This window comes from Penicillium macrosclerotiorum (assembly GCF_028827735.1).
Source record: "Penicillium macrosclerotiorum strain IBT 26536 chromosome Unknown utg000007l_segment0_segment0, whole genome shotgun sequence".
NCBI lineage: Eukaryota > Fungi > Ascomycota > Eurotiomycetes > Eurotiales > Aspergillaceae > Penicillium > Penicillium macrosclerotiorum.
The window spans coordinates 967,491-980,370 of NW_026643086.1; the positions used below are offsets into that span (position 1 = coordinate 967,491).

General features: G+C 47.0%; 4 protein-coding genes across 4 annotated transcripts; 2 read left to right on the forward strand and 2 right to left on the reverse strand.

Annotated features, from left to right (window-relative positions):
• Window positions 1-211: 211 nt before the first annotated feature.
• On the reverse strand, window positions 212-1,516 carry N7462_007174 (N-terminal C2 domain-containing protein; the record flags this gene model as incomplete). The annotated part of the gene is made up of 3 exons (XM_057078892.1): window positions 212-794; window positions 855-1,239; window positions 1,504-1,516. 3 exons carry the CDS (start codon window positions 1,514-1,516, stop codon window positions 212-214), a joined length of 981 nt encoding a protein of 326 aa, XP_056931562.1.
• Window positions 1,517-1,878: 362 nt separating this feature from the next.
• On the forward strand, window positions 1,879-2,286 carry N7462_007175 (uncharacterized protein; the record flags this gene model as incomplete). The annotated part of the gene is made up of 1 exon (XM_057078893.1): window positions 1,879-2,286. The coding sequence occupies one exon, from the start codon at window positions 1,879-1,881 to the stop codon at window positions 2,284-2,286; it is 408 nt and encodes a 135-aa protein (XP_056931563.1).
• Window positions 2,287-3,005: 719 nt separating this feature from the next.
• N7462_007176 (uncharacterized protein) lies at window positions 3,006-4,701 on the reverse strand (the record flags this gene model as incomplete). The annotated part of the gene is made up of 2 exons (XM_057078894.1): window positions 3,006-3,044; window positions 3,100-4,701. The coding sequence occupies 2 exons, from the start codon at window positions 4,699-4,701 to the stop codon at window positions 3,006-3,008; spliced, it is 1,641 nt and encodes a 546-aa protein (XP_056931564.1).
• Window positions 4,702-10,230: 5,529 nt separating this feature from the next.
• N7462_007177 (glutathione S-transferase) lies at window positions 10,231-11,167 on the forward strand (the record flags this gene model as incomplete). Its single annotated transcript, XM_057078895.1, has 4 exons — window positions 10,231-10,285; window positions 10,333-10,409; window positions 10,462-10,875; window positions 10,937-11,167. The coding sequence occupies 4 exons, from the start codon at window positions 10,231-10,233 to the stop codon at window positions 11,165-11,167; spliced, it is 777 nt and encodes a 258-aa protein (XP_056931565.1).
• Window positions 11,168-12,880: the final 1,713 nt, after the last annotated feature.

A 12,880-nucleotide genomic window follows, 5' to 3' on the forward strand; every position in this document is an offset into this window, starting at 1 on the left:
TGAGTGCTGGAATGCTTTGGCTCTAACATTGTAATGGTTTCTCTTCATATAATTTTCTAGCCACTCAAATTGTAATGTATGATCTCCAAAGGACTGGTTCAGGAACTATTGATCTGCGCAGCGGCCGGGTTCATAGTGCGGGATATTAGAGCCCCCGGGGGTATTTGAATATTAGATTCTTCTAGCGTTTTTCCTGGTTGTGTAGTTGGCATTATTCCTTCGAAGAAACATCCCAGCTTCGTAGATCTTCTCTCACATCAAACTCGGAGAGTTCGTGCTCTGAACTACGGTGCTTCCACCCCCGTCCTTTGGCACCGTCATAAAGCTGTTGCTCAATGCTGCCACCCTTCTTGGGATGACTCAGAGTAGAAAGGGAATCTGGTGTTTTTGGACTACTGGCCGAGTGATTGCTAGAAGCACTCTTGGGACGGCGTTCGAAGCTGGGGGAGAGACTTTTCCCCGTGCGCATTTGGCGGGTTGCAGCGTCCGCACTCAAATGTGACCTCCTATAGTCGTCTTCTGCATGGCCCTCAAGCATAATGTTGTGGGTTTCATTATTCCAGCAAGAGCTCCCAGCAAAGAGCTCTTCAACCAGCTTATCGGCAGGAAGGTCACAGGAGCGAGAAGTCCACGATGCTGCCAGAGTACGTCGGTACATATCTTGCATATCTGCTATTTCTCTGCCTTTGGTATTGATGGATGGAAGATGGCCCAGCTCTTCCGAGTCTCCTGGTTCTGCAAGATGTACTACTCTGGCGATACCTCCGAAAACAGTCGCAGATTTTAGCGATGGCCTATAATCGGCCGGGTTAGAGCAGGGCTGTTGGAAGGGGGATCTGAAATGGGACACAAACGTTATAAAGTTGCGGTCTCCTTCCGTCTGCCGCATCGCAATGCCAATTTTGACTGTACTATTGACTTTGCTATCAAACATAAGGTATCTTCGGACCACACCCTCATCATCGTCGACCTTGTCGACATATTCGGCAAGATTGAGTTTGATTTTGCCCAACACATTCTTCTCATTTGTGGGTGAAGAGTGAAACTCTTGAATCACTTCAAAATTTATTTCACATTCCTGTAGCATTGATGATCTGTCAATGGTGAGCCTCACTTGCAGGGCCTTCTCATAATTCCAGTATGCTCGATGGTCACTCAAAGGTGCTTTTTCAGTATGGCCCTGGTGTTCCGTAGCGCTTGATGACGGAAGACGCCACCTTATCCAAGCAACCCCATTTCCTAGAGGAACATTATTGATGTCGTTGATCTTTGCCCCAGTTTAGCAAAATATCCAGATTTTATGATTGATTGAGTAAACATACCCTTAAGACTAACTCGAATCTCGGCTGAAAGATAGGTTAGTTGGAAGTGATCTGAGGCCTGAGGTTTCAACCTGCTTACTCTTCTGTTTTTTGGGACTAGCGTCGGGAGACAAGTCAGTTTCATTCACATTGATTGAAAAACTAAGTTAGACTGGGTGACTTTAACATGGATGGAACTCACCAAACGCCTGCATGATGGTCGAAGTAGTATCCAATCAAGCGGATGCAAGAATGTGGATGAGATGCTCCGTCTGGAATCTTCTGCCAGTGATTAGGCACCAGATGTAGAGCACCTGGTCCGCCTAGGACCTGGGCAAGAGCTGGATCTTCTTTACGAGCCGATGCCCTTTCACGAACATGAATTCTGTGGTGAATGGGTCGTCCGGAGCAACTCCCCGCATACGACGTTGTCTTGGCGGTGAGATGTGTTCTCGGCAGAATCCTTACAACCTACAACGCTAGACAGGTTGGTCCCTCATTCTGCCAACCACCTACACTGGAATTCAAGACGCTTCAATTATCCCCTCCAGCTCTCCAGGCAGAAAATCCTATAACCATGGTCAAGACTGAGGCATCTTTGCTCTCCCCTCCATCCGAATCGGCCTCGATTGTACCGCTTGATTCGCCAATCCGCACCACTCCCATACACCCAGACCTCCCTGAGATCCAAGTTCCAGGGGAGCCACTTCCCGTATACCTCTATCACCCTCTTACTTGCCAACCAATTGAAGATCAAGACACACAAGCTGAGCTGGAACAATTGCGCCATGAATTTCCTTCCAAAGAAGCTGCCATGAGAGCCCAAGAGCAAGCTGCCAAAGAAGCGAAGAGGAAGCTTGAGGAGGCCGAAAAGAAAAAAGAACAGGTCCAGAAGGCAATTGATAAAAAGATCAAAGAACGAGATACCGAGATGAAAGTACTCTCCAAGTACCAGGAGGTCAAGGCTTCGGATATCCCAGCTTGAAGTGATGAACAAACGCCATGAGCAACCGATTACCACCTTCAGAGAAAGGCAGGTCAGAATAGGGAATGTACGAAGCATACAGTGACTATGTATGCTCTGGTCACCAATCAATCGTATGGAAACAAGATACAACCTGCAGCTACCGAGCCACCTTTTTACGGCTTCTCCCACGCCCAATCGGAACCTCACAGGAAGGGGGCAACGCCTTCGGCTGTCTATCGCCAAATTTTCATGCAACTCCAGGGGTTTCAGCCTATCAAACCTCGCTCGCATCAAAGGGGCAAGGCCAACCATCACCACTCCCATACATTGACAGCACTTGATGTCTACTTCGAAGCTTCTACCTATAATAGACAGTGAATACTATCCGCGTGGAATCTTTCGGGGTCTGAATCCATTCTGGGCTCCGAAGAGGGCAAAGCTTTCATGAAATCTGCTTCCCCAGGTTAACAGCAGGGATTTGAGTCACAGTCATCAGTTCTTGTATGACACTCCATGAATGCTCAACCATTTGAGCTGCATTGATCAGTCTTGTTAAATATTGATCTACTTCCCGCAACAGCGATACCAAATCTACATGTGTTTACATGGCAATCAGGCCACCGTGAAAATGATTACTTCTTTGCATTATTCTCCATTTAATTCATATTAAACATACTCATACATTGAATCATGGGCTGTCATCAACTACTCATGCCGATGAAGTCACATGGATCGCTCTATAACGAACCGACCACTTGCATAAGGATAGGCAGAATCTACAACAACCATTAGCAATCAACCATTCAGAAAAGAATTCCACGTCAAACTTACATCTGATACATCCTCAATCAAGGTTTGGGTCTCGTTGACAAATTTCTTGGAGAGAAGGTCATCCGCGTTGTTAAGCAAGTTGCCCACTTGGGCCAGTAGGTCCGGCGTGACAACCGGCGCAACTCCATCAATGAGGTTACGAGTCTCATTGATGAACGAAGGGCTCAACAAGGTGGTTCCATTGCCTAGTAGATATGTGGCGTCTTGAACAAATTTGTCGGTTAACAAATTGTTGGCATTGCTCAGCAGCCCGCCCACTTGAGCAAGCAACGCAGGGGTGATGACCGGCGAGATGCCTTCAATCAGCCCGCTAGTATCATGGATAAACTCAGGGGTCAACAACGCATTGGCGTTGGTCAGCAGATCGCTTATTTCCTTGACCGAGTCCTTGGTCAATAGGCTGTTGGCATTGGACAACAAGCTTCCGACCTCCTGGAGAACGTCTGGGGTCAGGACAGGAGCCACACCGCCGATCAATCCCTTGGTCTCCCGAACAAAGTCAGGGGTCAGGAGGTTATTGCCGTTCTGTAGAAGGCTGTTGATCTCCTTGAAGAGTTCAGGGCTCAGAACTGGTACCACAGTACCAATCAATCCCTTGGTCTCCTTTATGAACTCAGGGCTCAGTAAGCTATTGCCGTTTTGAAGCAGGCTGTTGACCTCCTTGAGAAGCTCGGGAGTAACATAAGGAGCAACAGTGCCAATCAAACCTTTTGTTTCTTTGACGAAGCTGGCGTCGAGGAGGTTGTTGGCGTTGTTCAAAAGTCCGCTAATTTCCTTGAAAAGCTCCGGAGTAAGAATAGGGCCAACTGTATTAATGAGATCTTTAGTTTCTTTGACAAAGTCCGCTGTCAGCAGGTTGCTAGCGTTGTTAAGCAGGCCCGTGAGCTGGTTGATGAGACTCTTGGTGAGAAGACCAGAAGCAGTGTCAATCAGACTCTTGGTCTGGTCGGTGGTTTTGTCGTCCAGAAGGTAGGCAATGTGGTGGAAGAAAGACTCGATATCAGAAAGCAAAGTAGGCGCTAGGAGGCCCTTGACGCCGTGGAGGAAGCTGACAAAGTCCTTGAAAGAGTCCAAAAAGGTGCCATCAAAGGAGAGAAGAGGGTCCGAATCATCGGAACTGCTATAACTCGTGCTGGACGAAGACTGACTGGACTTGGTCACTGTGGCTGCCCGGATAGTAGAAGAGCCATCAGTGGCTTGTGTTGAAGGACCAGTTGTCGAGTCAACGGTCGATGAGTCTGTGGATTCAGTGGATCCAGCAGAGCGGATGATGCTACTGACACTCAGGTGTTCAATATTTGATCCAGCGGATTTGGTCGTGGTAGCTCGAGGGGAAGCCTGGCTATCCTGCAGAGCTGCCGTTGCATCAGGCATACCTAGAACCGTATTCTCATTCTCATTACTGCCATTGGTACCGGCCGTGACAGCAGAAGTGGGAACTGCAGCCTCCTTTGGAGTAGAGGCGCCATTCTCCTGGGCATGGGCGATGCCAGACGGGGTATCCGAGAGGGAGTCTGCACTGGTGTGTTGCTGGGCCGTTGAAGCGGCAAGCAGAGTGCTCGAAAATGCCAGAACCGAGAGAGATGCGGTTGTGAGACGCATTTTGAAACGGGGTTGCTTGTGGGTGACGCTTAAAACAATCTATCGAGGCTTCCAAGGAGACCCCTTGCCTCTTTTTATATTCTTCGGATTTTCTTCACTCATCTGGTCCCCCGGGTCAGGCCGATGGCGCTTCAACCCCACAAAAGATATTTGCATCACTGGGGCCACTGCTTCCCGCTATTGACATGCTCTGATGATATTTTGGACCCCGACTGACGGAACATTTCCCTGTTTTGACCCGTGGTAGCAGTGATGGACGGGGCTAGCTCATTCAGATTGGATATCAAGTAGCTTCCGGCTCCGGAAAATAGAACATTTAACGGGTCCCATACAGGAACCGGTTCAGATTCTGCCCAATCGATATGGCCTCCGTGTAGCTAGCAGCTTCGATCGTCGTGTTGGTAGCAAATGGTAAACAGGTTCCACAATGTTGTGATGCCTCTAATTGGTTTGCAGTCATTTTCAAAGCTTTGGAACCGTGTTTTCCGAATTCACTACAGATCGACAGGCACACTACCCAGATAGTAAAAGTCACATCTTTAGACGCCCAGGAGCTTATGCCTCGCTATTTTAATACTATGTGACTGGATATTCCCCGGAAGCACCAGTCTCGCGTAACTTCCAGTCAATGCTCGGGGTCGACCCAAATGTAGTAAAGCGAGATCTAATGTCTTGACTAGCGGCATTGGTTTCAATTTCATAACGAAAAAGAGAAGACCAGAGAGCAGTAACGAAGTAGGCTGTTTCCAAATAGTAGAAGGTTCTTCTCCCTGAAACCAGTTTCTCAAAACATAAGAACATTGCCATGAAACCTTCAGAAGATTCCACGTTCTGGGCTTATGTTAGTACTAGAGACCGGTCCTGAAGGATGTTTCTGATAGGCTGCTTGATATACAATTTTGGCTCAAATGTCTGATGGAATACACAATGTCTTCAAGAATCCACGGGCCAAGCTATATAATGAATGTCAAAAAGCCTGATATTGATCTGATTTCTTTTCCCGAGTCACCACGGGTTGCGTCTGCCACCGTCGAGGCTTATACACACGAGGCGCGAGGTTCGTAGCCCGAGGATCGGCACCCCAAGTCCGCAAACGCGTTGGTTTGTGGGGGCTCTAACCATACCGCTTCTATGTGAGGGCACCAATTACACAAACAATAAGGAGTTGGTCTTCTTAATTGACGGGCTACAAACATGAGTAAACCGTGGTCACCATTGACGATCCCCAGAGCAAAAAATGGGTAATCCATTCAGACACTTCATACTAGCTTTTCTGGGGTTCCTTCTTTTGGAGAACGGACTCTATTTGGCCCCGAGATGAGGCGCAGGGACCTTGCCAAGTCGCCTACCCCGGACTTGGGAACTGGTTCTCGCGACCATGCTTCATTCTCGTTAGGTAGTGATTCTTTTGGGGAGTGGATCTTCGGGTGGTGAATGGTGATCTTTTCTCAAATTTGCCTATGGACCCTTTCTAGGTTTGCCGATGGCCCCTATTTTGCTCGATTTCGTTCCTGACTTCCTGTTCTTGGATCAGATCAACCAAACATGATAACCCACTATATTCTAAGCGAAGCGAAATCTTCTCCATAAAAAGTCTCGTAGATTTTGTTAACCGAGGAAAAAATTTTCCTTCCGGTCACATGCATTGGACATCTTCATGTCGAGTAGGCCGTCACCAGAACGTAGTACACCACCGAGGCTCGGATCTACGCAGTTGATTTCAATCAATTTTGCTAGAATTATTTGGTGATTTAGTCCGGCCTTTCTTTCACCAAGGCCGGCTGGCCCAATGGCAAGGCGCTTGACTACGAATCAAGAGATTGCAGGTTCGACCCCTGCGTCGGTCAATTTTTTTCCTCCCTCGAGCCAGACTCCAGCATTCAGTGAGCGGATCAGATCTGAAATTTTGGTTGTCGGGACATTTTTTTTAATTTGAAGTACCGTTGGGAACAATTGCGACATGGAGTCACGGTGCATCTTACACTCACTGGCTGATTCTGCTCGCTCAGTACATGCTGAACTTTACTCCTCAGAATGAGGGGGAAAGAACCACCACATCAATCCATGCGAAGGGGGAAATATAATATTTGAGCTCATTCAGTAATTATTATAGCCCAAAAACAGGCTGCACATGAAATATAGACCCCATTGAGGGTGTGGCCCTGGCAACCCCAAACCTCTGTGACACCACCACAAGTTGACAAATGCTAAACGAAGCTCGCAAAGAGAACGAGTTATTTTCTGATTGTTATGTTTGGCATGACGAATAATTAATAAAAATTAACCTAGTGTTACCCTCTAAGCTAGATCACATCATTCCAATGCACCTTCTTAGCTAGCTCAGAGATAACTAATACCATCACCTTTACATCTCCTGACACTGTCACACCTACTTTAGATTTTCCTAGTAGATTTAGAGACACAGCTCTTACAACAATGATTAGACAATACGCCAAGTCGATTTATTTCGATTTTATTGGAGATGATTTTAAAAGCCTAAGCCTTGATGAGCTTAGTCGAGGCTACTTATTTTCGGAGCGAGCTCGCTAGGAATGCTTTTAGGTGGCCCAGGACACCTTGGGAGGACGGGTTGACATACCAAAAGTCTAGGATTTTGGACAGATATGCATAGGGACTTGTAGATCTTGATTCTGAGTAACAAAATCTACACTGTCTATCCCGAGCAGGTTATGGTCAAGATATGCCTGACTCTTCTGGTCCATCTTTTATTTGAAATACTTGTAGTTTTCTGCATTTTGACCAATTGATATGTAACTTCCTCCTTGGCAATAGAAAGCGAGAAATTCTATTTTTATGGCTGGAATAAAAGTTAGAGGTGATGAGACATTTATACCTGGTGTTTGAGATAGACATACATAAATACCAGTCTTTCTCTGGAGCCTTGAGATATATTGGGTCAGTCGATTCTGAGTGAACCGAGACGTAATGACACCTCATTCAGCGGGTGAGCTATCGAAGCTCGTCCGCCATCATTGAGATAGACATTTCAATCGTAACGAATCCAACAGAAGAACATGTCCCGATGACCTTTGACTATTCTTGAGCAAATGGATTTAAAGGTCGGCTTTCAGGGGGTTGTCAACTTTGTGCCAAACAACAGGCACGATCGCAGAAAAGGTCCGTAGCTGCAGAAAATTATTAGAATTGATGTCATCATTTAGCCAGCAAGAAATGATAACTACCCGGCTCTTTACTATTGCCCAGTGGTCGCGAGGGACAGGAGTTGTCCGTGGTCGGTATACATCGAGTCTTTGTAAGCTGTTTTTCTCGCACCATATGTCAAGGAGCGTTAAGACAAAATATTTATGCGCAAAGTCCAATCTTATGATGCCATATTGAATCTTCTGGAGAAGATTTTCGCTAATAAATTCGGTGATATCCATCTGGCGCATTGAAAGATGTGTCCATGGGGTCCCTTCGAGGTTGAGTGGTATCCGATAGAGAATATAGAGCGCTTCGCTTGTTATTTGCTTGTTTAGCAGTAGAATAGATGGCGTATGTCTGTCGACATAGAGACGAGGATTTGCACAGGAAGGACCTCGAGTACGATCCAGATGGGCTGCAAGTAGGTCTTCGATTCGACGGTAGCCGTTCACGTACTCGTTTGGATGTAGCAGATAGGCATAGATGATGATCCGGATCTCCCCGGTAAGTCGAGAAAGGATACCATCATCAGGGTCTCTCTCTGCGCTTAAACGGCGAAGAAGCCTCTGAATTGAACTTGTATAGTAGCGTTGCCCCTCTTTTCCGTCTTGCCACCCGCCCCTCAACAATCGTTTTATTTTACCGCCGTGGGGAGAAGGGTGGACTTTCCTATCGTATGCCAGTCAAGGTTGGATGATTGCAGAGCTTGAAGGTTGAATGCGGCTGAGGTAGCTTAATATCTCCGCAAATTAAAATATTATGTCAAGACTCTAATAGTACCTTAACGTGAGAGGAGTCGCTGGCGCCCGGCCTCCTCCGCCGGGTGAGTTAAGCACGCTAGTCATGGCCCAGCTTCCGCCGCACTTGGCTATCTCCGAAGTCAAAGAGTTTAGTGTCTAATGATTTACCAAATTCCACAAAAGCTGCTTGCGACTAATTCACAAAAGACATGACAAAAATTAATAGCCAAGCATCTCAGATAACCAAGGTTTCTAGGCAAGAAACATTTCCCTTGCTAAATCTGATCGAATCGGACAATAAGTCAACCAAGAGCACGAACTTCATCAGATGCAGGTTAGCAGAGGTGTTTTGGGCTAAGTGAGAATAAAGTCGATCGAATAAAAATATTCATAATACCTTGCGGGACTGTTAAATGCAATTTTACATTCCTATGCGACAATACCAGGCTATTTGATATTCATGAAATTCTGTACATGTTTTGTGATGACTTCTCTAGCTACAATTCTTGAGCTTTCCATCGCGTTCATGGCACTTGGAGGCACCTTTGAATAAGTGAATATACATTGACTGTAAACATTACCCAAATTGACTCATTCATGGTCGATAGCATGCACGTGGAATTCGTAGCAGGTTATCAGCTTTTAGTATTGAAGAAGGCTGAGGATGACCTTACCAAGGAGGTTGATCTATCAATTTTTCGACGCCCGTCATGACGCTATCTTATTTCCAAGACCAGGAGTCCCGAATTCTGATTTCTTGCAAATATTACGCAGCTCTTAGGCCACCCATTTTAGATACCGGTCGGCATTGAGGAAACAGGGTGTTCTGTGAATTGCATGATCTCATAGCCTAAAATAATTACTTGCAGCCCTTTCTGAAACAGTGCACGGTTCTTGGATAAAACTCCTGCGTTGGGTCCGGCGCGTAGAATCTCAGATGTGCCAATCGGGCGTTTCTTCACTGTGACAGGCTAACCGTCCTGGGACATGACCCTTGAGTGATTCTTTCATCACATTTGACCCACATCCTCTTCATCGCGTCCACGTGCATGAATTGACCACCGATTTAAAGAAAAATACTTGGATGGTTTTCTCGGCACTCTATGAAATCCCAGATAGAAGTTTTAAACTTTCCACCAAGACGAATGGGAAGCAATTGCTCGATTTCCGACGGCCAAGGAATTCAGCACACCCCAACGTTCTAATGCGACTTCTACACATAATAAACGCTAGCATAGCGACATGGTTTTTCTTTAGCTTTTAGAGTGTTTTCAAAAGGGCATTGGGAAAGGTGTAGGCATGCCAAAAAGCAGACAGTGAGATGATCCAATTTGCTTTTGAAGTATTAGGGTTGAATTTCCTATTGGAGTGGAATAGTGCATCTCTCCTTTTCTCCCATCGGCTATAATTCATACATAAGGTTGAAATGCCAAGTCATAGGCACTGGTCCAAGCTTATCCTAAAACCATACTACGGATGCTGAAAAATCCCGTCGCCGGAAGTTGCCAGAATAAGCGTGGCTTAGAAATCCGTGGTTGAAAAATGAGTCAGTCACACAGCGATCGTATCCCGCGCTGCAACCTCCTCATTCCTCAACCCAATCGTGGATTTGTGAAACATCAAAATGACGACCCAAACCCCCGATATCCATTTCATTGGCACTCACACCCGCTATTCTAGTGAGTCGCACGCGCATTCTGGGAAACTCCAGGCTAATGTACTGGAGGCTGGACGAGCCGGATCGAAGCTGTGTTGGAGTACTTCGAGATCCCGCACACGCGTCAATATATCAAACTCTCCGATGTGCGTTGCTTTCTCTATGTGAAAAATCTTGGCCGTGCTGATAGCCAAGTAGGTGAAAAAGGTTTCCCCAACTGGGCTCGTGCCCTTCATACAAAGTCATTCTCTCGGAGACACTGCAATTTGTGACTCGGTTGCAATTTGCGAGTTCCTTGCAGAGTCTTATCCAGAAATTTCTCTCTGGCCTCAGGATCGCCAGCTGAGGGCAATTGCTCGTAGCGTGGTTGCTCAGATGCACTCAGGATTTGGAGCAATCCGCAACTCGTTCAGCACGAATTTCCTGGCCAAATATACCGGAAATATCCCAATTAGCGATGAGGCTCAGAAAGAAATTGAAAAAATGCTGAAGCTCTGGGATAGTTCCAGGCATACAACCAAGGAACGCCTTGCTACTTTGGGCCAGTCGGATGAAGGATTCCTGTTTGGAAAGTTTAGCATCGCCGATGCATTTTTCTGGCCGGTTCTCTGGGTGCGTTATCATTTTGTGTACAAATGAATTTTAACAGTGGCAGCTGATCCTTTCTTTTCAGCGATTTCGAACCTACGACCTCCCTTTGGACACTGCGAGCCCCGATGCTTTGGCGTGGATGTCGAAGATGTGGAATGACCCGGTGTTTAAGAGATTGGCCCATCGGTACTATGAACAAGCCAAGGACCCGGAGACCCGAATCGACCATTACGACGATATCTTTCGAGGTCAGCAGGGTATCACATACAGCTGGTTCCCGGAGGACTGGACATTCTCTGTGCCTAGCAAATGATTAGAGTCCAGCAGGTGAATATCAGTTGCGAGGTTTTGTCCTACCGAGGCGAGAACACCTTTGTCTAGAATTTACTGTTATCTGAAACAATCATAGTCCTCACAAAGTATCCTAACATGCTTTTAGTTCTCATTCGGAGCTTACGATCCTGGGAGCGGAATACGGTGTCGATGGAAGACCAAGGCAATAGCATCAGTCTTCAAGCTTGCATGCCCACCGGCTTAATGTTCCACCCATTTTCAGCTTTTGGTAGGCATAGGTTGGGCATCTAGTCTCATCCTTAACTGTCACTAGTGCCGAAAATAGTCGGTGAAGAATCGGGGGCGGCTCGGTTTCAAACTAGTATCATTCGCACCACAAGAATGACTCATAGGATGGGGAATACGGCTGGGCATTTGATCTGCTGCTTCTATAGTTAGAGAACAATGAGATTCTGTTGTATAATCTTAACGTCCAAATATTCTAGGCAGTCCCATCCCCGAAACAGCACGTTGGGCTAGCTGGCTGGCAGCTTGGACAAGACAAGCTGACTCTTCTGCAGCTGGTTTGAAAAACAAGGTTTCGGAGCAAATTGATTGGAAAATGGCACGAATTGCTTGCGAAGAAACTTTCGTAGGCGCTGGTCGGAATCTCTTCGCATCATTGTTGTACGGAGTATGCATGGATCTTCCTCAACGTTTTGTCCATTACCACGCCTACACGATACACTCCACAGCCCCGGCAATGCTGGGTGCACCAGCCACCGCGGGGCAAAGATTGCGCGAGTGACGTGGCGCAACAACACAGTGAGGCGCAGTCAACATGGTTCCTATTTTAGGAAAAGCGGAAACAATATCTCGCCCTCTCCGAGATCCACGCCTAACTCAATGGCCCGAGAGGGGCGTAAAATCTTTTCATGCTCCGCTCTCTGGAGCCCGGACATCCTACGTCATTCCGATGGATCTCGAGAACATCGAGGAACGCGTTCAAGGGTAGCCATCCCGATTCCAACCGTCGTCTCCTGCCTTTTTACTTAGGGTAACCACATGACCGACATCATATGCCGCCAGGCTTCAGGGGTGTAGATTCAAAGCCTCTGATTGCACAAATAGCATCTTGTTACGCATGATATAGGAGTTGTGCGTCCTGTAGAATGAGATCACCATTCTGGAACGAGGAGCCCTTTGGCAAGTTTAACGGTCATTTGAAGAACCGGGACCACCAAAGGACCACAAAGACGCATGGACCTGTATTGTTCTGTAAAAGCCGGGCGCCTGCTCAAAGTCTAGCATGGGACTATCTTCGAGGCTCAGTCCAATCGCAGATCAAAGCAGGGATCTCAGCTTGGAACCCCTCGGCCGGGCTCGGTCGCATCCAGCGAATCCGCGGCCTCAAGTGGTCCAAGACCGACCAGCCCCACGGCTGGTTGACCCTCCATCAGCTGAGGTCTCCTCCATTCTTCCTAGCGGCGCTCGATAGGTCCGAAAGGTCACAATGGTGGAAGGTTCGTAGAACAGGGAACCAAAGAGGTGGTTTCAAGTATTCTGGCTGCTGCAACCTTCCCTATCCTCGACTAAACTCTTCTGGGAAACTATTGTGCTTTGAAACGCAGCATCCCGAATCAAGAAGTTGGAACGTGCGATCCCAACCTGTCTACTGTACTGTCTATGCGATTTGTATGTTGTGCGATAGGGCGTCAGACTCTGCGTCGTTCTTAGGGTTTTGTGGAGTAGA